The sequence below is a fragment of the Mobula hypostoma genome, chromosome 11, assembly GCF_963921235.1.
Source record: "Mobula hypostoma chromosome 11, sMobHyp1.1, whole genome shotgun sequence".
Classification (NCBI taxonomy): domain Eukaryota; kingdom Metazoa; phylum Chordata; class Chondrichthyes; order Myliobatiformes; family Myliobatidae; genus Mobula; species Mobula hypostoma.
The window spans coordinates 116997623-117023136 of NC_086107.1; the positions used below are offsets into that span (position 1 = coordinate 116997623).

At 46.0% G+C, this 25514-nt stretch overlaps 1 protein-coding gene across 3 annotated transcripts in view; it reads right to left on the reverse strand.

The window, feature by feature from the left end:
• The window catches only part of LOC134354188 (nicotinate-nucleotide pyrophosphorylase [carboxylating]-like), a 40237-nt gene extending 24280 nt beyond the window's left edge, over positions 1-15957 (reverse strand). The window contains exon 1 of one of the 3 annotated variants that reach the window (XM_063063082.1): positions 15901-15957. Coding sequence is in view for 1 of the 3 variants with exons in the window: in XM_063063080.1 (XP_062919150.1) it covers positions 2162-2182 (21 nt within the window). In the remaining 2 variants the exon portion in view is untranslated. Of the gene's footprint in view, positions 1-2161; positions 2189-15379; positions 15454-15900 lie in introns of those variants that run through there. The other 2 variants (XM_063063081.1, XM_063063080.1) reach the window with 2 other exon arrangements.
• Between the last annotated feature and the right edge of the window lie 9557 nt (positions 15958-25514).

Sequence of the window (25514 nt, forward strand, 5' to 3'; positions counted from 1 at the left end):
CTGTCCCTGCAGAATCCAAGTCCCTGTAATGCCACAACATCATAGCTCCAGGTGCTGATCCACTCTCTAAGCTCATCCGCTTTATTCATAATACTCCTCATATTAAAATAGGCACATCTCAAACCATCAGTCCGAGTGCCTACCTTCTCTATCACCTGCCTATCCTCCCTTTCGCACTGTCTCCAAGCTTTCTATATTTGTGAGCCAACCTCCCTTCCCTCTGTCACTTCAGTTCAGTTCCCACCCCCAGCAATTCTAGTTTAAACTCTCCCCAATAGCCTTTGGAAGTTACAAAACATAACAATAGGAATTACTGATATGACCCACCTGTGTTTCCCTTGTACATGGGGAGAGGGAGAAGAGTCAGATGGGGTGGGAGATGGTTAGGGGAACACAGGCATGACTTCTGGATTCAGAGGGAAGAGGGAAGATTTGACAGTTCGGAGACATTGAGAGGACTCTGTTGTGTATCCTGAGTACAGTTGGGTGAGTGTGATGGTTAGAGGTGGAAGTTAGTAATGGGTCTAAATTCTGCATGATGTGTATCTGTGGCAGAGTCAGAGAGCGCAGGAAAGTGCCAAGAGTCGCGGTTACACTATAAGGAGAGGGAGAGTTTGAATTCAGGGTGAGGGGCAGGGGTTTGTCAGAGTCAGGTGAGAGGTGATGGAGAGTCAGCATCTAGATGAGGGAGAGTGAGGTGGGGTGTGGGAGATCATGGTCAGGATGGAAGAGGGGCAGTCAGATTCAGGATCGGGTGACGGGGAAGCAGTATGGGTTTGGGGTGTGTGCGAAAGAAGAATATTTAGGATGGGGGGACAGGGCTTCATGAGTCAGGTGAGGGAGAGTCAGCATCTAGATGTCTAGATGAGGGGGAATGAGGGGGAGTTGAAGTTGGGTCATGGTTGTTACAGAGAGGGAGAGAAAAAGTGGGGTTCAGAGAGAGATTGAGTGCAGAGACAGAGAGAGAGAAATGTGAAATAAATGCAAGAAGAACAAATGATTGAGTAATGAGGGCGAGGCGAGGGATGAAAGATCAACATGGAGGGGAGAGCAGTCTTGGGGGACTCACCTCACATCGAACTGCAGTGTCTGGACTCAGACTCTGGAACTCCCTTTAAGGTCCCCTCTTTGCTCCTGCTCATGATTATGCCTCTACCTTTGTACCCTCACTCTGTACCTCAATTATGTTCTCTAATTTATTTATTTATTGAGATACAATACGGAATAAATCCTTCTGGCCCTTTGAGCCGTGCCACCCTGTAAATCCTCATTTAACCCTAGCTAACCACAAGACAATTTACAATGACCTATTAACTGACTAACCTGTCAGTCCTGAATGCAATGAATCCTAAAGCATCTCTTTCGGTCCACCCCTGACACTCTCTCTGACCCAGACATTCTCTCTCTCAAGTTCAAAACTCTCTTTCTAAGGATTCCCAGCAACCCATCTGCTCTCTCTCTCTCTCTCTCTCTCTCTCTCACTTTCTAACACTGATTCTCTCGAACTCTCTCATTTGCTCTGTCTAACACACATACAGTGTTGGCGCGTGGCCAAGTGGTTAAGGCGTCGGTCTAGTGATCTGAAGGTCACTAGTTCAAGCCTGAGGCAGCATGTTGTGTCCTTGAGCAAGGCACTTAACCACACATTGCTCTGCGACAACACCGGTGCCAAGCTGTATCGGCCCTAGTGCCCTTCCCTTGGACGATATTGGTGGCGTGGAGAGGGGAGACTTGCAGCATGGTCAACTGCCAGTCTTCCATACAACCTTGCTCAGGCCTATGCCCTGGAAACCTTCCAAGGCGCAACTCCATGGTCTCACGAGACTAACTACTACTACTACTACGTCGACTCAGGCCTAGGGTGCTGGCGTAGGGAACAATGACGGACTCTCCACTTCTCCCTCTCCCTCATCAGTGTGTTCAGTTCATCTACATTAGCCGTGCCACTGTCTTCTAGGAGCATGTTGACTATAGTCTTGGGATGGTGCCCAAGGTTCATCCTCCCGTGCTTGGGCTCCCATATGATGACTAGACTGGCAGGTAGCTCAGGGTGGCATAGACAGTGCCCCACTAGTTACAGTCTTCTCGCCTCGATTTTAATGGAGAGCATCGGTAGGTTGTTATAGAGCTCAACATTCGTCATGTGCTGTTGCCAACTCACATCAAGAGCCATCTGGACCATTCATGTACAGCAACCATCTAGAGACTTTCACATCGTCTTGGTGAGTGTCCACGTTTCGCATCCGTATGTGAGAATGGACTCTATGACTGCAATGAAAATCCTCTTTTTAATAAGAATCTCTTTGCCACCTGTGACCAACTGAAGGAAGAGGAACTAGCTGAGAGGATTAGAGAGATAGAAACTGCTAATGAAGACATGCAGCATGGAGAAGCATGGCACCCAGTCAATGAGATCAGTAGACAGAAGAAGTCCCCATTAGGTCAAATAAGTGGTAAAACAGTAGAGGACCGTATCCTGACATGGTTTACCCACTTCAAGAAACTGCTGGGAAGCCCTCCAATGATCACAGAAGAAGAAGAGGACATACCCATGATACTAACGCAAGTTGACATTGATGACAGCCCATTCGCCATTGAGGAACTGAAGAAGGACAAATATGCACTCAAACAGGGCAGGAGTGCTTGACCAGATGGGATAGAAACATAGAAAATAAGTGCAGGAGTAGGCCATTCGGCCCTTCGAGCCTGCACCGCCATTTATTATGATCATGGCTGATCATCCAACTCAGAACCCCGCCCCAGCCTTCCCTCCATACCCCCTGACCCCCGTAGCCACAAGGGCCATATCTAACTCCCTCTTAAATATAGCCAATGAACTGGCCTCAACAGTTTCCTGTGGCAGAGAATTCCACAGATTCACCACTCTCTGTGTGAAGAAGTTTTTCCTAATCTCGGTCCTAAAAGGCTTCCCCTCTATCCTCAAACTGTGACCCCTCGTTCTGGACTTCCCCAACATTGGGAACAATCTTCCTGCATCTAGCCTGTCCAATCCCTTTAGGATCTTATACGTTTCAATCAGATCCCCCCTCAATCTTCTAAATTCCAACGAGTACAAGCCCAATTCATCCAGTCTTTCTTCATATGAAAGTCCTGCCATCCCAGGAAACAATCTGGTGAACCTTCTTTGTACTCCCTCTATGGCAAAGATGTCTTTCCTCAGATTAGGGGACCAAAACTGCACACAATACTCCAGGTGTGGTCTCACCAAGGCCTTGTACAACTGCAGTAGTACGTCCCTGCTCCTGTACTCGAATCCTCTCGCTATAAATGCCAGCATACCATTCGCCTTTTTCACCGCCTGCTGTACCTGCATGCCCACTTTCAATGACTGGTGTATAATAACACCCAGGTCTCATTGCACCTCCCCTTTTCCTAATCGGCCACCATTCAGATAATAATCTGTTTTCCTATTTTTGCCACCGAAGTGGATAACTTCACATTTATCCACATTAAATTGCATCTGCCATGAATTTGCCCACTCACCCAATCTATCCAAGTCACCCTGCATCCTCTTAGCATCCTCCTCACTGCTAACATTGCCACCCAGCTTCGTGTCATCCGCAAACTTGGAGATGCTGCATTTAATTCCCTCATCCAAGTCATTTAATATATATTGTAAACAACTGGGGTCCCAGCACTGAGCCTTGCAGTACCCCACTAGTCACTGCCTGCCATTCTGAACAGGTCCCGTTTATTCCCACTCTTTGCTTCCTGTCTGCTAACCAATTCTCCACCCACACCAATACCTTACCCTCAATACCGTGTGCTTTAAGTTTGCACACTAATCTCCTGTGTGGGACCTTGTCAAAAGCCTTTTGAAAATCCAAATATACCACATCCACTGGTTCTCCCCTATCCACTCTACTAGTTACATCCTCAAAAAATTCTATGAGATTCGTCAGACATGATTTTCCTTTCACAAATCCATGCTGACTTTGTCCGATCATTTCACCGCTTTCCAAATGTGCTGTTATCACATCCTTGATAACTGACTCCAGCAGTTTCCCCACCACCGACGTTAGGCTAACCGGTCTATAATTCCCCGGTTTCTCTCTCCCTCCTTTTTTAAAAAGTGGGGTTACATTAGCCTTAAAAAGTGGGGTTACATTAACCTTAAAAAGTGGGGTTACATTAGCCCAGATACCACCAGATGTCCTGAAGAACTGCGACCTGGACAACATCTTGCTGGACATATGTAATACGGCATTGATGAAAGGCGACAAACCAGAACAGTGGTCACTCTCAAACATTATCCCAGTCCCCAAGTCTGGATCCCTCACAAAGACAGATAACTACCGCGGTATCAGCTTGACCTGCATCTTAGCAAAGTTATACAGTCGGATGATCTTAAATAGGATTCGCACCACCATTGACCCTAAGCTAAGATTCAATCAGAATGGTTTTCGGCAGAAGCACTCAACAGTAATGCAAATACTTGCTCTCCGTAGGATCATCGAGGAAGTCAAGAAGAACAACCTACCAGCCGTGCTTACTCACATCGATTTTCGCAAAGCTTTTGACTCCATTCACCGAGGTAAAATGCTGAAGATCCTGAAAGCTTACGGAGTGCCAGACCATCTACTGAGAGCAATAGAGTCCAGCTATACCAAAACCATGACGAAAGTTGTATCACCAGACGGAGAAACAGCAGTGTTCGAGCTCCTAGCTGGTGTGCTGCAAGGAGACACTCTGGCACCCTACATCTTTATAATCGTCCTTGATTACGCTCTGTGACAAGCTACCAAAGATCATGACAAGCTTGGTTTTACCATAAAACCAGGGCAAAACCAAAAGGGTCAGACCGGTTATGCTCACAGATCTCGATTTTGCAGATGACATAGTCCTGCTCTTTGAGCAGGTGGAGGAAGCACAGCCCCTACTGACAAAAGTGGAAATAGAATTCAATAAAGCTGGACTTCACCTACACACTAAAAAGACAGAGTGCATGGTGTTTAATTGCGTCGAAGGTACTCTCAAGACCGTAGAGAATGATACCATTAAGAAAGTCTTTGATTACAAGTACCTCGGGTCAAGAATGATGAGTTCGGAGAAGGACATAAAGATACGGAAGGCGCTGGCGTGGAGGGCTATGAATGACATGAAGGAAATCTGGAAGTTGAACCTGACAAGAGGGCTTAAAAAGAGGATTCACGAGACTAACGGATGCTTATAAAAACACACACACACACACCTCTCTCCTCACTGACTCTCTCGTATCTGGACTCCACCTCTACCTTTGTGCGTTAGTTCTTGCACCACACTGTCACAGACAAACACTGCCCTGTTGATAAGAAAAGGTTACAAAAGACCATGAGACATCAGAGCACAATTAGAGCATTCAGTCCATGTCATTTGTTCCATCATCTGATTGTCTGATTTATTATCCCTCTCAATTTCATTCTCATTTGCCGTATCATTTGACACCCTTTACTAATCAAGAACCTATCACCCCCCACTCTCTTTCAAAGTGTCTGCAAACACACCTGCCAGTTGTTTCATGCAAAACCTGAGTACCCACCCTGGGATGCTGTCCGGTCCCGCAGCCTTGCGGCTGTCCACTCCCTGGAAACACCTGTGTACTTCAGCCTCAGAGATGACCAAGGTGCCGGTCACTTCAGCGGCTCTCCTCGCGGGCTCAGCGTTGGCAACATTGAACTGAGCATAAAAATGATTCAGCTCATCTGGGAGAGGCAGCAATGTTGGAAATACCACTGTGTTTAGCTTTGAAGTCTGTGATGATGTGCAGACCTACCATAAGCTGTGCATGTTGTTGGTGGAGAGTTGTGCCTGGATCTTGTTCCTGTATTGTCGTTTCACTGTCTTGATGACTTTGCTTAGATTGTAGCTGCATTTCTTGAGTTCTTGTTGGTTACCGGCAGCGTAAGCTCTGTCTCACGTGGTTAGTGCAGCACGCGCGGAACTGTTGATCCAGGGTTTCTGGATTGGATAGATCCTGACCAATTTTTGGGGGACATTGTCCTCGATGCACTTCTGGATAAAGCTCCTGACCCCTTCTGTGAACTCAGAGACATCCTTATCACAAAAGACATTCCACAGGATGTCATCAATGCAGTCCTGTAGCATGGAGATCAATTGGTCGGACCAACAGTGGATGGTTTTAACTATGGCCACCTCTTGTTTCACCATCTGCCTGTAAATGGGCAGAAACAAGATGGAGGGGTGATCTGACTTCCCAAACGGCGGACAGAGGAGCACTTTGTAAGAGTTGCGGAAAATATGGTGCAGACAGCCCAGCGCATCTGTAGATGTGAACTTCCTATTATTCAGGACATATACAGAGACAGGTGCGTGAAAGGGCCAAAGGATCATTGGGGACCTGAGTCACCCCAACCACAAACTGTTCCAGCTGCTACCATCCAGGAAATAGTACCGCAGCATTAAAGCCAAGACCAAAAGGCTCCAGGATAGCTTCTTCCACCAGGCCATCAGACTGATTAATTCATGCTGATATAATTGTATTTTTATGCTATATTGACCGTCCTGTTGTACATACTATTTATTACAAATTACTATCAATTGCACATTGCACATTTGGACAGAGACGTAACAAAGATTTTTACTCATGTATGTGAAGGACGTAAGAAATAAAGTCAATTCAGTTATGTTAATTCAGATATGTTCTAAATATAGACAATGATGGACTGCATTGATATTTGTGGCAATGAATTCCACAGATTCACCAGCCTGTGGCTAAGGGAATTGCTCGCTATATTCACAGTTTGTGCCCTCTAGTCTTCGACTCCCCCACTTTTGGTAGCCACTCAATATCCACTCATTCGAGACCTCTCAGGACTCAAAAGATTTTAATGAGATTCCACCACTCCCATAACCCAACACCTCTCAGCCCCATCACTCAACCCTTTGTACTCCAGCAAGTATGGGCCCAGAGCCATCAAACACCCCTCATACATTCACCCTTTCATTCTTGGAATCATTCTCATGAAAATTCTCTTGACCCTATCCAATGCCAGCAGATTATTTCTTAAATAATTTCTAAAACTTTTCATAATACTCCAAATGTTGTATGAGTTGTGTCTGATAAATCTGCAGCATTACATCCATGTTTTTATATTTTAGTCCTCTCTTAATTAATCTAATTTTGCAATTGGCTTCCTTACTATGACTCAACCAGCAAGTTAACCTTTGGGAAACCTGCACTAGTCCTCCCCAGTCCATTTGGACCTTTGATTTCTGAATTTGCTCCACTTAGAAAATAGTTTCCACCTTTATTCCTACTACCAAAGTGTATGAGCATACAATGTTGTGCCAACCATGTAACCTACTCCAGAAACTGCCTTGAATTTCCCTACCACAGAGCCCTCCATTTTTCTAAGCTCCATGTACCTATCAAAGAGTTTCTTAAAAGATCCTATTGTATCTGCCTCTACCACTGTTGTTAGCAGCACATTTCATGCACCCACCACTCTCTGCGTGGAAAGCTTACCTCTGCCATCCCCCTTGTACCTACTTCCAAGCACCTTAAAACTATGCTGCATCACGTTAACCATTTCAGCCCTGGGAAAAAGCCTTGGGCTATCCACATGTTCATTGTCTCTCATCATCTTATACACCTCTATCGGGTCACCTCTCATCCTCTCTCACTGCACGGAGAAAAGGCCAAGTATACTCAACCTATTCTCATAAGCATGCTCTCCAATCCAGGCAACATCCTTGTAAATCTCCTCTGCACTCTCTCTATAGTATCCACATCCTTCCTGTAGTGAGGTGACCAGAACTGAACACAGTACTCCAAGTGATGTCTAACTAAAATCTTATGGAGCTGTAACATTCCCTCACAGCTCTGGAACTCAGTCCCATTGTTGATGAAGGCCAACACACCATTCGTCTTCTTAACAACACCGTCAACCTACGCAGAAGCTTTGTGTGTCCTATGGACACGGACACCAAGATCTCGCTGATCCTCCACACTGCCAAGAGTCTTACCATTAATACAGTATTATATTCTGTCTTGAAATTTGACCTACCGAAATGAACCACTTCACACTTATCTGGGTTGAACTCCATCTGCCACTTCTCAACCCAATTCTTCATCCTATTGATGTCACGCTGTAAACTTTGACAACCCTCCAGACTATCCACAACACCGCCAACTTTTGTGTCATCAGCAGTCTTACTAACCCACCTTTCTGCTTCCTCATCCAGGTCATTTATAAAAATCACAAAGAGGAGGGGTCCCAGAACAGGGCCCTGCAGAACACCACTGGTCACCGTCCTCCATGCAGAATACGAACCATCTAAACCACCCTTTGTCTTCTGTGGTCAAGCCAATTCTGGTTCCACAAAGCAAGGTCTCCTTGGATTCTATGCCTCATTATTTTCTGATTGAGCCTCACATGGGAAACCTTATCAAATGCCTTACTGAAATCCATATACACTACATCCACTGCACTACCTTATCAATACTGCTACTTATTTCTATTTGCAATAGCACAATTTGTTGTCTTCTGCACTCTGGTTGATCTTTCATTGATCCTCTTATAATTACTATCATAAGATTTGCTGATCATGTCTGCAGGAAAGTGAATCTCAGGACATGGTGACAGTATGTGGTGACATATATGTACTCTGATAATGCAATTTCTTTTGAATTTAATTCCAACAGATTTGACAGGCAAGATTTGCCCTCACGGAAACCACGTGAACTTCGGCCTATTTTATCATGTGTCTCCAAGTACCCCATAACCTCGTAGACTATAATGACATTGTGAAAAGCTGACATCTTGCCAGCTACTGATGTCAGGCTAACTATCTTATAATTTCCTGCCTTTTGGTCCTTCCCCTCTTCTGAAGTGGGTGACATTTGGAATTTTCCAGTCCTCCGGAACCATTTCAGAATCCAGTAATTCTTGTAAAATCACAACTAATGCATCTACAATCTCTTCAGCCATCTCTTTGATAAAAGTGGGGTGGAGTCCATCCGGTCCCCTCTCTCTCTCAACACTCAATTCCCTCTTGAACTTCATCTTTCCATCCCCTCCTCTGCCTCTCTATCTCCGTCTTTGAAATGATGCAGAGTTGGTTTCAACATTTAAGAGAAATTTGGATAGAAACATGGATGGGAGGTGTATGGAGAGCTGTGGTCCAGGTGTAGGTCAATGGGACTAGGCAAATTAATATTTTGGCACAGAGTAGATGGGTTGAAGAGCCTCTTTCTGTGCTGTGGTACTCTTCAACTACGAAGTTGGGAGTGATGCCTTGATAAGCCAGACATTTCCCCTCACTCAGAGGCCCCAAGTCCTCAAGCCTCTTTTCTGGGAACAGAGGAGGGAAAAGGAGTGTGAGAAGGAGGCTGGACTGCAAAGAAATTGGTAGGAGAGTGAGGGAAGGATAGAGAGAAACAGAGGGAAGGAATGGAGAGTGATATAAAGTGAGAAGGACAGAGAAAGAAACAGACAGCAAAGATGATGATAGAGAGCTAAAGAGGAGAAGTAAAGAGAGGCACGCACAGAGCAAATGACCAAAGAGAAACAACACAGATGGAAGGTGCGGAAGTTAGTATGTGTGTGTCCCCAGGGCCTGATGGAGTATACCCCAGGTTATTGAGAGAGGCAAGAGAAGAGATTAACCAATATCTTTGTATCCTCTCTAGCCACATGCGAGTTCCCAGTTCCCAGAGGACTGGTGGATAGCTAAAGTTGTTCCATCATTCAAGAAGGGAGCAAGGGATAATCCTGGAAAGGGTAGACTGGTGAGTCTCAAGTCTGTGATATAGTGAAGTTTGAAGAAGAGACAGTACACCGTTAAGGACAAGATCTTTAACAGTGTTAAAGAGCAGAGGGATCTTGGGGTCCAAGTTCATAGCTCCTTGAAAGTGGCTCCACAGATTGATAGTGCGGTTAAGAAGGCATAGAGTCATAGAGAAGTACAGCACAGAAAGAGACCCTTCAGCCCATCTGGTCTATGTCAAAAACTGTTTTGCAGCAGAGACTGAAGAAGAGAACTGATAGAACTTTATAAGATTATGAGAGGCATAGATAGAATAGACAGACAGCATCTTTTTCCTAGGGTTGAAATACATATTATTAGGGATAATGCATTTAAAGTGAAAGGGAATAATCGTGAGGCAAGTTTGTTTTTTTAAAAAAAACACAGGTTGAGTGGTGAGTGCCTGGAATGCACTGCCTAGGTACTGGTAGAGAGACGAGAAAATTTCAAGGGAGACAGATAGCCACATGAATGTGAGGGAAATGGAAGGATATGGACATTTTGTAAGCAAAAATGATTAGTGTATTTCACTATTTAATTACTAATTTAATTGGTTTGGCACAACATGTGGGCTGAAGGGTCTGTTCCTGAGCTATACTGTTCTAATCACAACCCTCAACCATCAAATGCTCCTTATATGTCCACCCTTTCACTCCTGGGATCATTCTTGTGAATTTCACTTAACCCAAACAAATGCCACGACATTCTTTCTGAGATTAATGGGCTTAAAGCTGCCTCAATACTTCAGATACAGTTTCACTGATGCTTAACGTTACATTTCTCCCTTTCTCTCCCCCTCACTCTAACCCTGATTGCCTCTGAAATATTGACACACTACAGACCCTACTCTGCCTCGGTGTGTGAAGTATTGACATAGTTAAGCACTGCACTGATGATATGGAGAGTGTAAACAGTCCTTGATGTCCACAGACAACTTCTGAAACAGTGAGAGAAAGATTCCTGAAGATTCCCAAATGAGCCCTCCAGCCTTTGCAGTGGGAATTCCAATCCTCTGTCCTGGGAGCAGGGTGATAGGAGTGTGTGAGTGAGGGGGGAGGGAGCAGTTCCAAAGAAAGGGGCTGAAATTGGTGAGAGCATGAGAGAAACAAGGAGAAAGAGGGAGGTGGAGAGTTATACCCCTGTCTAATCTGTAATCACTCTCCCCCCCCTGTGTGTGCGCTCCTCACTCTCCTTTGCTGTCTCTCTCTCTTTACAGTAATTCTCTCAAGATCTCTTTCTTCCTCTCTGACTTACCTGGACTGTCTCAGACTCAATTCCCTGTTGAACCTCATCTCCCATGACACACTCCAACCCCTACTTCGCCTCTCTATCTCTACAATGTTGCACCACACTACCACAGATAAACATTGCTTTGGTGATAAACAGAGGGTAAATGGTGTCTTCTTTGTGTCCAGTCAGCTTCTAAAACAGTATCAGCTGAGAGAAAGATTCTCAGACGATCCTAGACCTCCTCCCTTCCACAGAGTATTCGAATTATTTGTCCTTGGAATAGGGAAGAATGAGAAACATAGAAATTTACAGCACATTACAGGCCCTTTGGACCACAATGTTGTGCCAACCAAGTAACATACTCCAGAAACTGCCTAGAATTCCTTACCGCATAGCCCTCTATTTTTCTAAGCTCCATGTACCTATCTAAGAATCTCTTAAAAGACCCTATTGTATCCACCTCCACCACCATCACTGGCAGTGCATTCCACGCACCCACCACTCTTGCGTGCGAAACCTACCTCTGACATCCCCTCTGTACCTACTTCCAAGCACCTTAAAACTATGCCCCCTTGTATTAACCATTTCAGCTCTGGCTATCCACACGATCAATGCCTCTTATCATCTTATATACCTCTATCAGATCACCTCTCATCCTCCATTGCTTCAAGGAGAAAAGGCCAAGTTCATTCAACCTATTCTCATAAGGCATGCTCTCCAATCCAGGCAACATCCTTGTACATCTCGTCTGCACTCTCTCTATATAGTATCCACATCCTTCCTGTAGTGAGATGACCAGAATTGAACGTAGTACTCTGTGGGATCTAACTAAGATCTAAGGAGAGTTGAATGAGGGGTGAAAGAGTAGGGCATGTGTGGGAACCAGAAATCATGACAGCAGGAGAGAAAGAGAGTATGACAACGAGGAAGCAAGTGGGCAGACGGGAGAGTCAGGCCAAAAGTGAAAGCTAAACAGGAAGAAAGAAGAGAAACAAGAGAGAAGAGAGAAGTGGAGCGGAATTCAAGAAAGGGAGGAGTGGGGGAATTAGAAAGACTAAAAGGAAGAGTGACAGATAGAAAAGGAGAGGAAGCAGTCAGATTAAGAAAGCAAGCGAAGGAGGTACAAAGAATGAGTGAAACACTCCTCTCTGACCCTTATGTTCTTTCCCTAACACCAACAATGTCTCATTTTCATTCTTTCTCTTCACCCCGTTTGTCAACTGACTCTTGAACCCCGACACACCACAACCTCCTACTCTGCCTCGCTACAAGAGAACAAAGAGGCAGACACAGAGAGACAGAGAAAAATAAAGTGGAGCACTAAACCACCACAGATAAACATTGCACTGGTGATATGGATACAGTGGATGCAAAAGTTTTGGCACCCCTGGTCAAAATCTCTGTTACTGTGAATAGCTAAGCGAGTAGAAGATGAACTGATCTCCAAAAGTCATAAAGTTAAAGATGAAACATTCTTTTCAACATTTTAAGCAAGATTAATGTACAGTATTATTTTTGTTTTGTACAATTTTAGAGTGGAAAAAAAGGAAAGGAGCACTATGCAAAAGTTTGGGCACCCCAAGAGATTTGAGCTCTCAGATAACTTTTACCAAGGTCTCAGACCTTAATTAGCTTGTTAGGGCTATGACTTGTTCATAATCGTTATTAGGAAAGGCCAGGTGATGCAAATTTCAAAACTTTATAAATATCCTGACTCCTCAAACCTTGTCCCAACCATCAGCAGCCATGGGCTCCTCTAAGCAGCTGCCTAGCACTCTGAAAATTAAAATAAATGATGCTCACAAAGCAGGCGAAGGCTATAAGAAGATAACAAAGCATTTTCAGGTAGTCGTTTCCTCAGTTCATAATGTAATTAAGAAATGGCAGTTAACAGGAATGGTGGAAGTCAGGTTGAGGTCTGGAAGACCAAGAAAACTTTCTGAGAGAACTGATCATAGGATTGCTAGTAAGGCAAGTCAAAACCTCTGTTTGATTGCAAAAGACTTTCAGGAAGATTTAGCAGGCTCTGGAGTGGTGGTGCACTGTTCTACTGTGCAGCGACACCTGCACAAATATGACCTTCATGGAAGAGTCATCAGAAGAAAACCATTCCAGCATCCTCACCACAAAATTCAGCATCAGAAGTTTGCAAAGGAACATCTAAAAAAGCCTGATGCATTTTGGAAACAAGTCCTGTGGACTGATGAAGTTAAAATAGAACTTTTTGGCTGCAATGAACAAAGGTATGTTCGGAGAAAAAAGGGTGCAGAATTTCATGAAGAGAACACCTCTCCAACTGTTAATCACGGGGGCAGATCAATCATGTTTTGGGATTGTGTTGCAGCCAGTGGCACGGAGAACATTTCACTGGGAGAGGGAAGAATGAATTCAATTAAATACCAGCAAATTCTGGAAGCAAACATCACACTGTCTGTAAAAAAGCTGAAGATGAAAAGAGGATGGTTTCTACAACAGGATAATGACCTTAAACACACCTCAAAATCCACAATGGATTATCTCAAGAGGCACAAGCTGAAGGTTTTGTCATGGCCCTCACAATCCCCTGACCTAAACATCATAGGAAATCTGTGGATAGACCTCAAAAGAGCAGTGCATGCAAGATGGCCAAAGAATCTCACAGAACTAGAAGCCTTTTGCAAGGAAGAATGGGTGAAAATCCCCCAAACAAGAATTGAAAGACTCTTAGCTGGCTGCAGAAAGTGTTTACAAGCTGTGATACTTGCCAAAGGGGATGTTACTAAGTACTGATCATGCAGGGTGCCCAAACTTTTGCTTCAGGCCCTTTCCCTTTTTTGTTATTTTGAAACTGTAAAAGATGGAAATAAAAAAGTAATTTTGCTTAAAATATTAAAGATATGTGTCATCTTTAACTTTATGCCTTTTGTAAATCAGGTCATCTTTTACTCGCTTAGCTATTCACAGTAACAGAGATTTTGACCAGGTGTGCCCAAACTTTTGCATGCCATTGTATGTAAAGGTCCAGGATAAACTTCTGAGGCTGTTTTGCCTGAGGGAAATATTCTCAGAAGAGTCCAGATCTAATCCTTAACATTGGGAATTGCAATCCTCTGTCCTGGAAGTAAATGTGTGGGGCATGCAAGTGAAGGGAGAGTGAGAGAGAAAGAGGAAAAATTAGAGGTATATCTCTGTCTAAACCAGAATCTCTCTTGTCTGTTTCTAACCCCAAATCTCGACTCTCTCTCACCTCTCTTTCACTAGCCCTGATTTGTTCTCTTTATCCCTGACACTCTCTAGCTCCTCCTCTGATTCCCCCCAATCATAATTCCCTCCATTCTATCTCTATCTATGAAGTGTTGCACATTGCAGCTTAAATAAACACTGTCCCAGTGATAAGAGGGCAAAGGCCTTCTCTTCGCTGTGTCCACTGTCAATGATCGAGGCAGTGGCGACTGTGGGATTGATTCCAGGTTCAGTCAGATGGTCCTCCTCCCACAGAGAGCAATCAAGATTTCAATGCCCCTATTTCGGGAGAAGGATGTTGGGGGGGGGGTGCGGGGTGTGGTGGAGGGGTTAGGAAGAAAGGAGTTAGAATGAGGCTGAAATTGAGTGAGGTAGGATAGAGGAAGAGAAGCGAGGGTTCGTGGGTTCCAGGTATGCTGGGAAGGGAAGTGGAAAGTAGAAAGTGGAAGAAAGGTGGGGGTGGGGGCGGTGTGGGTGGAAATAGTGAGAAAGAGAAGGGTGAAAGAGAGAGATATAGTCCGAAAGAAGTAGGTCAGATAGGAGAAAGAATGCTGACAGAAAACAAAGAGAAGGAAATGGTCACATGCGGTGAACACAGAAACCCACTTTACATCCGACCACTGATTCCTGCCTTGTGTCCTGTAGCCTGGCTGTGTTCTCTAATCCCACTTCTCCTGCGGCCTCTAACCCTCTGATGTGGAATATAGCTGGGTCTAACACGGACACTCTCTCACTCAATCTCTCCCTCTCCGCCGCCCCCCCCCGCACCCTAGCCTCTCTGTAACGTTGCTTTTCTTTTCATTGCCTAACAATAACCATGACGCGGGGATGGGGGAAGGGCCGAAGAGGATTGCAGAGACACTCTGTACACCGAACTCACTTCGAAAACACTCTTCGCCTTCAAAGTTCAAAGTCCATTAATTATCAAAGTTAAACCTCGCTCTGTACCCTCACCATGTCCTCCAATTCCAGCTGTTCTCTGGTTTCTAATCATCTAACCTGGAACATACCTCTCTGTCCAACACGGACTGTCTACTGCTTTCACCCCATCTCTTCCCCTCTCTAAAACAGATTCGCTTGAAAGCTCTCTTCCGTGCTCTGACTAAACCCCTCTATCGTCCTAAACATGAATATCTGCATCCCTGTCACCACGACTCACCGAATAGCTCTCTACTCGCGATACGCTCTCGAACCTCTCTACCGTTACACTCTCCAAGCACAACTCTCCGTCGGTGAAGTGTTGCGCCACATTACCATAGATAAACACTGCTCTGATGATTAGGAGAGTGTCTGCTCTGCGAATAAATAAGTCCCAGAGGAGCCCGGATCTCCTCTCCGGAACTGCAATCCACTGAGCCAGGGAGAGGAGAGTAGGGGAGTGTGAGTGAGGGTTCAGAGAGTAGCGCAAGAATAAGGGCCAGAGAGGGAGAGAATGTAGGGCGGAAAGTGGGAGACTGCGAGAATGGCGGCAAAAGAGGAGAAAAACGGGGAGAGAATGTGAAAATTAGGGGTGAGAGGAGTTAAAGAAATTGAATGGGACTGGGCGAGAGAGCGATAACGGAGTGGGACAGATTGAGCTAATCTCATTGGGTGAGCAGGCCTGTGAAAGACACAGTGATGGAAAATGGGGGAAGCGAATTTGGAAGGGCGGGAGAGGAGAGTGAACGGGTCATAACTCACCTCGCACTGCACGAAAGGCTCCCGATTTCGGCAGTGTAAGCTCTCTTTATACCCGACTCACAACCCTCCCACTAACTCCTCCTACTCGTGCTGACCCGTGACAGCAGGCTCAAATTTCTCTTCTGACACGCCCTAAAACCTGAAACATACATCACCCCGCCCTATGAACGATTCTCGTTCTCTCTTGCTAACGCAAACTCTCTCCATCTTACACCCGTCCTTTACCCCTCTAGTCTCACTCTTTCTGTTTTCCCCCACCCCAGTCGTTCCTTTCTCTATCTGTCGGGGGGCGGGGAGAAGACACGGAACTGATGCCTTTGTGTTACAGAAACATGAAAGAAAAGCTGGCCAAAGTTGGTGAAAACGGGACACTAGCGAGGATAACAATAGAGCAGCAGAAATGCCTGGAGTTTCTTCGAGTAACTTAAAGGTACAGGATCGGTTCATCCCAAAGAAGCATTCCAATGGGAGAATGAGGCAACCTTAGATGTCAAGGGAAGTCAAATGCAGCATGAAACCAATAGAGAAAGCATACAATAGATAGAAAAGAGGGGAGCCAGCGGATTTGGAAAGTTTAGCACACAACAGCATGCAACTAAGAAGTCATGAAGTCAGTTTGCCAAAGAGGATACTAATGTTTATTTTTCAGATAGATACGGAGTAAGAGAGGCAAGTGTAGATATTGGACTGCTAGAATATGATGCTACAGTAGGAGTAACATCCACAAAATTATGGAGAAACTCAGAAGGTCAGGGAGCATCTATGGACATTTCAGTTTGAGACCTTCCAACAGGCCGAAAAGAGGAAATTATAGGCCAGTTACCCTGACTTCAGTGATTGGTGAGATGTTAGAGTCCATTATTCGGGATAATGTTTCAGAGTATTTGTAGCAATATGTTAAAATAGGTCAAAGTCAACATAGTTTCCTTAAGAGGACATCTTTCCCCAAAAAAAGATAGTTTTTTTAAAGGACATAATAGGCAGGATAGACAATGGACAGTCAGTGGGTGTTATTTGCTTTTGACAAGGTTCTGAATACAAGGCTCCTAAAAAGATAAAATCCCATGGCATTACAGGAAAGATAATAACACAAACAAAAGATTGATTGACTAGTTAGGAGGGGCTATCTCCCATGGCTAGACTTTTCTTCTAGCTCAACCCAGGGTCATTTAGAGACCCCGGCCTTGGAACCACACCTTTGTTACCTTTTCTTTAAATCATTCGCGTTTCTTGGCTCTTATTTGTTCAGGGAGTAGATCGATTAAATTATATTCTGCAAATTTCAATGATATACTAACAGATAAATACACATGGCTAAGGACAAAGTAAAATTCATTTCTTTTAATGTCAATGGGCTGTTGAATCCAGTCAAACACAGTAAAATTCTATCAAAAATGAAAAAAAGAACAAACCCATGTAGTATATTTACAGGAATCTCACTTAAGTGATAATGAGCATGGAAAATTAAGGAGAATGGGCTTCACTAATTTGTTTTTCTCCTCGTATAAATCAGGACATAGAAGAGGAGTTGCTATTCTCATCTCAAGCAAGCTAAATTTTGAAAAAAAGTATTCAAAATGGGAGATAAGTAGGGCAGATATATTCTGGTAAGGGAGAATATAGATGGAAATCCAATTACTCTATTGAATATATATGCACCCCCAAGAAGTGATATTAGTTTCCTCCAGAAAATTACTAATATTATGGTAATGGAAACAGAAGGTCTCTTGATATATGTGGGGGAGATTTAAATTTACAATTACAACCAAAGTTAGACTCTTCCAATAGAAAAAACTTAAGAAACAAAGTCCTTACTAAAAGTTAACACTCTTTTTGAGGATTTTGGTTGAATTGATATATGGAGGGACTTTTTCCCCGGCTGAAGGGATTACACTCATTATTCTGCCCTGCCCCATTCTGTATATACAAGAATAGACTATTTCATAACATTTGGAAAAGATAGAGACAAAATAATCAACTGTGGAATTGGGACAATAGATGTAAGTGGCCATGCACCAATATATTTATATGTTGATTTTGACCTATAACTAAAAAATAATATTTGGAAACTAAATTCAAGTCTACTCAATGATCCCTATTTTAAGGAACAAATTAAAAAAGAAATTGGTCTCTACTTAGAATTCAATGATAATGAATTTCATCTCCCATTCTATGGAATACTCTGAAGGCTGTCTTAAGAGGGAAAATTATAGTGATATCTTCATATAAGAAAAAAAAATAAGGAATAAAATATCAGAGGAATTACAAAATAAGCTGAAGGAACTAGAAAAAACACAAATTGAGTTTGGCACAGGATACACTAGAGGAAATTTAAAAAATTAGAAATGAAATTAATAGTTTGGCTATACAAGAAATTTTTAAAAGGAATAATAGACAATAGACAATAGACAACAGGTGCAGGATCAGGCTATTCAGCCCTTCAAGCTAGCACCACCATTCACTGTGATCATGGCTGATTATCCACAATCAGTACCCTTTTCCTGCCTTCTCCCCATATCCCTTCAATCTGCTATCTTTAAGAGCTCAATCTAACTCTTTCTTGAAAGAATCCAGAGAATTGGCCTCCACTGACATCTGAGGCAGAGCCACAACCATCTGTGTGAAAAAGTTTTTCCTCAACTCCGTTCTAAATTGGAGATTCAGGACACAAGCTTCAGGGCAGGAGGTTCAAAGCATGAGTTTCAGGGCAGCAGATTCAGGGCAGGCGATTCAGGGCAGGAGTTTCAGGGCAGGAGACTCAGCGCAGGGGATTCAGGGCAGGAGTTTTGGGGCAGGAGTTTTAGGGCAGGTGTTTCAGTGGAGGAGTTTCATGGCAGGAGTTTCAAGGTAGGAGATTTAGGGCAGAAGTTGCAGGGCAGAAGTGTCAGGGCAATTGTTTCAGGGCAAGAGTTTCAGAGAAAGAGTGTCAGGGCAGGATATTCAGGGCATGAGGTTCAGGGCAGTAGTTTCAGGGGAGGAGTTTCAGGACAGGACTTTCAGGGCGGGAGATTCAGGGCAGGAGTTTCAGGGTAGGAGATTCAGGAAAGGAGATTCAGGGCAGGAGTTTGAAGGCAGGAGATTCAAGGCAGGAGTTTCAGGGCTGGAGACTCAGCTCATGAGATTCAGGGCAGGAGTTTCAGGGCAGGGGTTTCTGGGCAGGAGATTCCATGCTGTAGTTTCAGGACATGAGTTTCAGGGCGAGAGTTTCAGAACAGGACTATCAGGGCAAGAGATTCAGGGCAAGAGATTCAGGGCAGGAGTTTCAAGGCAGCAGATTCAGTGTAGGAGTTTCAGACCATGAGATTCAGGGCAGGGGTTTCAGGGTTGAAGTTTCAGTGCATGAGTTTCAGGGCAGGAGATTTAGGGTGGGAGATTAAGGGCAGGAATTTCAGGGCAGGAGACTCAGGGCAGGAAATTCAAGGTCAGGAGTATTAGGGCAGGAGCTTCAGGGCAGGTGTTTCAAATGATGAGTTTCAGGACAGGAGATTCAGGGGAGTCGTTTCATAGCAGGAGAGTCAGGGCAGGAGTTTCAGGGCAGGTGGTTCAAGTAGGAATTTCAGGGCATGAGATTCAGGGCAGGAGTTTCAGGGCAGGAGTTTCAATGTAAGAGTGTCAGGGCAGCAGATTCAGGGCAGGAGATTCAAGGCAGGAATTTTAGGGCAGGAATTTCAGGGCAGGAGACTCAGGGCAGGAGATTCATGTCAGGAATTTCAGGGCAAAGGTTTCGGGGCCAGAATTCAGGGCAGGAGATTCAGGGTAGGAGTTTCATGGCAGGTGTTTCAGGGCAGGAGATTCCGTTCTGTAGTTTCAGGGCATGAGATTCAGGGCGGGACTTTCAGTACAGGAGTTTCAGAGCAGGAGATTCAGGGCAGGAGATTCACGGCAGGAGTTTCAGGGCAGGGGTATCAAGGCAGGAGTATCAGGGCAGCAGTTTCATAGCAGGAGAGTCAGGAGGGGTGGAGTTTCAGGGCATGAGTTTCAGGGCAGGAGATTCAGGGTAGGAAATTCAGGGCAGGAATTTCAGAGCACGATACTCAAGGCATGAGATTCAGAGCAGGAGTTTCAGGGTAGGCGTTTCAGGGCAGGTGTTGCAGTAGATGAATTTCAGGGCAGGAGATTCAGGGCAGAATTTCAGGACAGGAGTTTCAGAGCAGGGGATGCAGGGCAGGAGATTCAGGGCAGGAGATTCAGGGCAGGAGTTTTAAGGCAGGAATTACAGAGCAGGAGATTCAGTGCCGGAGGTTCACAGCAGGAGATTCAGGGCCTGAGATTCATGACAGGAGATTCAGGGCAGGAGATCACTGCAGGACTTTCAGGGTAGGAGATTCAAGGCAGAAGTATCAGGGCAGGCGTCTCATAGTAGGAGAGTCAGGGCAGGAGTTTTAGGGCACGAGTTTCAGGGGAAGAGATTCAGGGCTGGAATTTTAGGCCATTAGATTCAGCGCAGGAGTGTCAGAGTTGGACTTTCAGGGCAGGAGATTTAGGACAGGAGTTTCATAGCAGGAATTTGAGAGCAGGAGATTCGGTGCCCAAGGTTCAGAGCAGGAGATTCATGGCCGGAGCGTCAGAGCACAACTCTTGCCCTGAATCTCATGCCCTGTATCTCCTGCCCTGAAACTCATGCCCTGAATCTCCTGCCCTGAATCTCCTGCCCTGAAACTCATGCCCTGAATCTCATGCCCTGAATCTCATGCCCTGAATCTCATGCCCTGAAACTACTGCCCTGAATCTCAAGCCCTGAAACTACTGCCCTGAATCTCATGCCCTGAAACTCCTGCCCTGAAACTCATGCCCTGAATCTCATGCCCTGAATCTCCTGCCCTGAAACTCATGCCCTGAATCTCATGCCCCGAAACTCCTGCCCTGAATCTCCTGCCCTGAAACTCCTGCCCTGAATCTCCTGCCCTGAAACTCATGCCCTGAATCTCATGCCCTGAATCTCATGCCCTGAATCTCATGCCCTGAAACTACTGCCCTGAATCTCATGCCCTGAAACTCCTGCCCTGAATCTCATGCCCTGAAACTCCTGCCCTGAATCTCATGCCCTGAAACTCATGCCCTGAATCTCATGCCCTGAAATTCCTGCCCTGAAACTCCTGCCCTGAAACTCAAGCCCTGAATCTCATGCCCTGAATCTCCTGCCCTGAATCTCCTGCCCTGAATCTCATGCCCTGAAACTCATGCCCTGAATCTCATGCCCTGAAACTCCTGCCCTGAATCTCCTGCCCTGAAACTCATGCCCTGAATCTCATGCCCTGAAACTCCTGCCCTGAATCTCCTGCCCTGAAACACATGCCCTGAATCTCATGCCCTGAAACTCCTGCACTGAATCTCCTGCCCTGAATCTCATGCCCTGAATCTCATGCCCTGAATCTCCTGCCCTGAAACTCATGCCCTGAATCTCATGCCCTGAAACTCCTGCCCTGAATCTCCTGCCCTGAATCTCATGCCCTGAATCTCCTGCCCTGAAACTCATGCCCTGAATCTCATGCCCTGAAACTCCTGCCCTGAATCTCCTGCCCTGAAACTCATGCCCTGAATCTCATGCCCTGAAACTCCTGCCCTGAAACTCATGCCCTGAATCTCATGCCCTGAATCTCCTGCCCTGAAACTCATGCCCTGAAACTCCTGCCCTGAATCTCATGCCCTGAATCTCATGCCCTGAATCTCATGCCCTGAAACTCCTGCCCTGAATCTCATGCCCTGAAACTCCTGCCCTGAATCTCATGCCCTGAAACTCATGCCCTGAATCTCCTGCCCTGAATCTCATGCCCTGAATCTCATGCCCTGAATCTCATGCCCTGAAACTCATGCCCTGAATCTCATGCCCTGAAACTCCTGCCCTGAATCTCATGCCCTGAAACTCATGCCCTGAATCTCATGCCCTGAAACTCATGCCCTGAATCTCCTGCCCTGAAACTCCTGCCCTGAATCTCATGCCCTGAAACTCATGCCCTGAATCTCCTGCCCTGAAACTCCTGCCCTGAAACTCATGCCCTGAAACTCATGCCCTGAATCTCATGCCCTGAAACTCATGCCCTGAATCTCCTGCCCTGAAACTCCTGCCCTGAATCTCATGCCCTGAATCTCCTGCCCTGAAACTCCTGCCCTGAAACTCCTGCCCTGAAACTACTGCCCTGAATCTCATGCCCTGAAACTCATGCCCTGAATCTCATGCCCTGAATCTCATGCCCTGAATCTCATGCCCTGAATCTCCTGCCCTGAATCTCATGCCCTGAAACTACTGCCCTGAATCTCATGCCCTGAAACTCATGCCCTGAATCTCCTGCCCTGAAACTCATGCCCTGAATCTCCTGCCCTGAAACTCATGCCCTGAATCTCATGCCCTGAAACTCCTGCCCTGAAACTCCTGCCCTGAAACTCATGCCCTGAATCTCATGCCCTGAAACTCATGCCCTGAATCTCATGCCCTGAATCTCATGCCCTGAATCTCATGCCCTGAATCTCCTGCCCTGAATCTCATGCCCTGAAACTACTGCCCTGAATCTCATGCCCTGAAACTCCTGTCCTGAATCTCCTGCCCTGAAACTCATGCCCTGAATCTCATGCCCTGAATCTCCTGCCCTGAAACTCTTGCCCTGAATCTCATGTCCTGTATCTCCTGCCCTGAAACTCATGCCCTGAAACTCCTGCCCTGAATCTCATGCCCTGAAACTCCTGCCTTGAATCTCATGCCTTGAAACTAATGCGTTGAATCTGCGGACCTGAAACTCATGCCATGAATCTCCTGCCCTGAAACTCATGCCCTGAATCTCCTGCCCTGAAACTCCTGCCCTGAAACTCCAGCCCTGAAACTCATGCCCTGAATCTCCTGCCCTGAAACTCATGCCCTGAATCTCATGCCCTGAAACTCCTGCACTGAATCTCCTGCCCTGAATCACATGCCCTGAAAGTCCTGCACTGAATCTCATGCCCTGAATCACATGCCCTGAAACTCCTGCACTGAATCTCCTGCCCTGAATCTCCTGCCCTGAATCTCCTGCTCTGAAACTCATGCCCTGAATCTCATGCCCTGAAATTCCTGCCCTGAATCTCCTGCCCTGAAACCACAGCCCTGAATCTCATGCCCTGAAACTCCTGTCCTGAATCTCCTGCCCTGAATCACATGCCCTGAATCTCATGCCCTGAAACTCCTGCCCTGAATCTCAAGCCCTGAAACTACTGCCCTGAATCTCATGCCCTGAAACTCCTGCCCTGAATCTCATGCCCTGAAACTCCTGTCCTGAAACTCCTGCCCTGAATCTCATGCCCTGAATTTCATGCCCTGAAACTCCCTCCCTGTTCCTCAAGCCCTGAATCTCATGCTCTGAATCTCATGTCCTGAAACTCCTGCACTGAATCTCCTGCCCTGAATCTCATGCCCTGAAACTCCTGCTATGAAACTCATGCCCTGAATCTCATGTCCTGAATCTCCTGCCCTGAATCTCAAGCCCTGAAAATACTGCCCTGAATCTCATGCCCTGAAACTCATGCCCTGAATCTCATGCCCTGAAACTCCTGCACTGAATCTCCTGCCCTGAATCTCATGCCCTGAATCTCATGCCCTGAAACTCCTGCCCTGAATCTCAAGCCCTGAAACTACTGCCCTGAATCTCATGCCCTGAAACTCCTGCCCTGAATCTCATGCCCTGAAACTCCTGTCCTGAAACTCCTGCCCTGAATCTCAAGCCCTGAATCTCATGCCCTGAAACTCCTGCCCTGAATCTCAAGCCCTGAAACTACTGCCCTGAATCTCATGCCCTGAAACTCATGCCCTGAATCTCATGCCCTGAAACTCCTGCCCTGAATCTCCTGCCCTGAATCTCATGCCCTGAAACTACTGCCCTGAATCTCATGCCTTGAAACTCCTGCTATGAAACTGATGCCCTGAATCTCATGTCCTGAATCTCCTGCCTTGAATCTCAAGCCCTGAAAATACTGCCCTGAATCTCATGCCCTGAAACTCATGCACTGAATCTCATGCCCTGAAACTCCTGCACTGAATCTCCTGCCCTGAATCTCATGCCCTGAATCTCATGCCCTGAAACTCCTGCCCTGAATCTCAAGCCCTGAAACTACTGCCCTGAATCTCATGCCCTGTAACTCCTGCCCTGAATCTCAAGCCCTGAAACTACTGCCTTGAATCTCATGCCTTGAAACTCCTGCTCTGAAACTCATGCCCTGAAACCACAGTCCTGAATCTCATGCCCTGAAACTCCTGCCCTGAATCTCATGTCCTGAAACTACTGTCTTGAATCCCCTGCCCTGAATCTCATGCCCTGAAACTGCTGCCTTGAATCTCATGCCCTGAAACAACTGCTCTGAATCTCAAGCCCAGAAACTACTGCCTTGAATCTCATGCCTTGAAACTCCTGCTCTGAAAGACCTTCCCTGAAAATCATGCTCTGAATAACCTGCCCTGAAACTCATGCCCTGAATCTCATGCCCTGAATCTCCAGTCCTGAATCTCCTGCCCTGAATTTCATGCCCTTGATCTCATGCCCTGAATCTCATGCCCTGAAACTCATGCCCTGAATCTCATGCCCTGAAGCTCCTGCCCTGAATCTAATGCCTTGAAACTAATGCCCTGAATCTCATACCCTGAAACTCATGCCCTGTATCTCCTGCTCTGAAACTCATGCCCTGAAACTCCTGCCCTGAAACTCATGCCTTGAAACTCATGCCCCGAATCTCATGCCCTGAATCTCCTGCCCTGAAACTCATGCCCTGAATCTCATGCCCTGAAACTCCTGCCCTGAATCTCATGCCCTGAAACTCCTGCGCTGAATCTGCGGACCTGAAACTCATGCCATGAATCTCCTGCCCTGAAACTCATGCCCTGAATCTCCTGCCCTGAAACTCCGGTCCTGAATCTCCTGCCCTGAAACTCATGCCCTGAATCTCATGCCCTGAATCTACTGCCCTGAAACTCTTGCCCTTAAACTCTTGCCCTGAATCTCATGTCCTGTATCTCCTGCCCTGAAACTCATGCCCTGAATCTCCTGCCCTGAATCTCATGCCCTGAAACTCCTGCCCTGAATCTCATGCCCTGAAACTCATGCCCTGAATCTCATGCCCTGAAACTCATGCCCTGAATCTCCTGCCCTGAAACTCATGCCCTGAATCTCCTGCCCTGAAATTTCGGACCTGAAACGCCAGCCTTGAAACTAAAGCCCTGAATCTCCTGCCCTGAAACTCATGCCCTGAATCTCATGCCCTGAAACTCCTGCACTGAATCTCCTGCCCTGAATCACATGCCCTGAAAGTCCTGCACTGAATCTCATGCCCTGAATCTCATGCCCTGAAACTCCTGCCCTGAATCTCCTGCCCTGAATCTCCTGCCCTGAAACTCATGCCCTGAATCTCATGCCCTGAAACTCCTGCCCTGAATCTCCTGCCCTGAAACCACAGCCCTGAATCTCATGCCCTGAAACTCCTGCCCTGAATCTCATGCCCTGAATCTCATGCCCTGAATCTCCTGCCCTGAATCTCATGCCCTGAAACTCCTGCCCTGAATCTCATGCCCTGAAACTCCTGCCCTGAATCTCCTGCCCTGAAACTCATGCCCTGAATCTCATGCCCTGAATCTCCTGCCCTGAAACTCATGCCCTGAA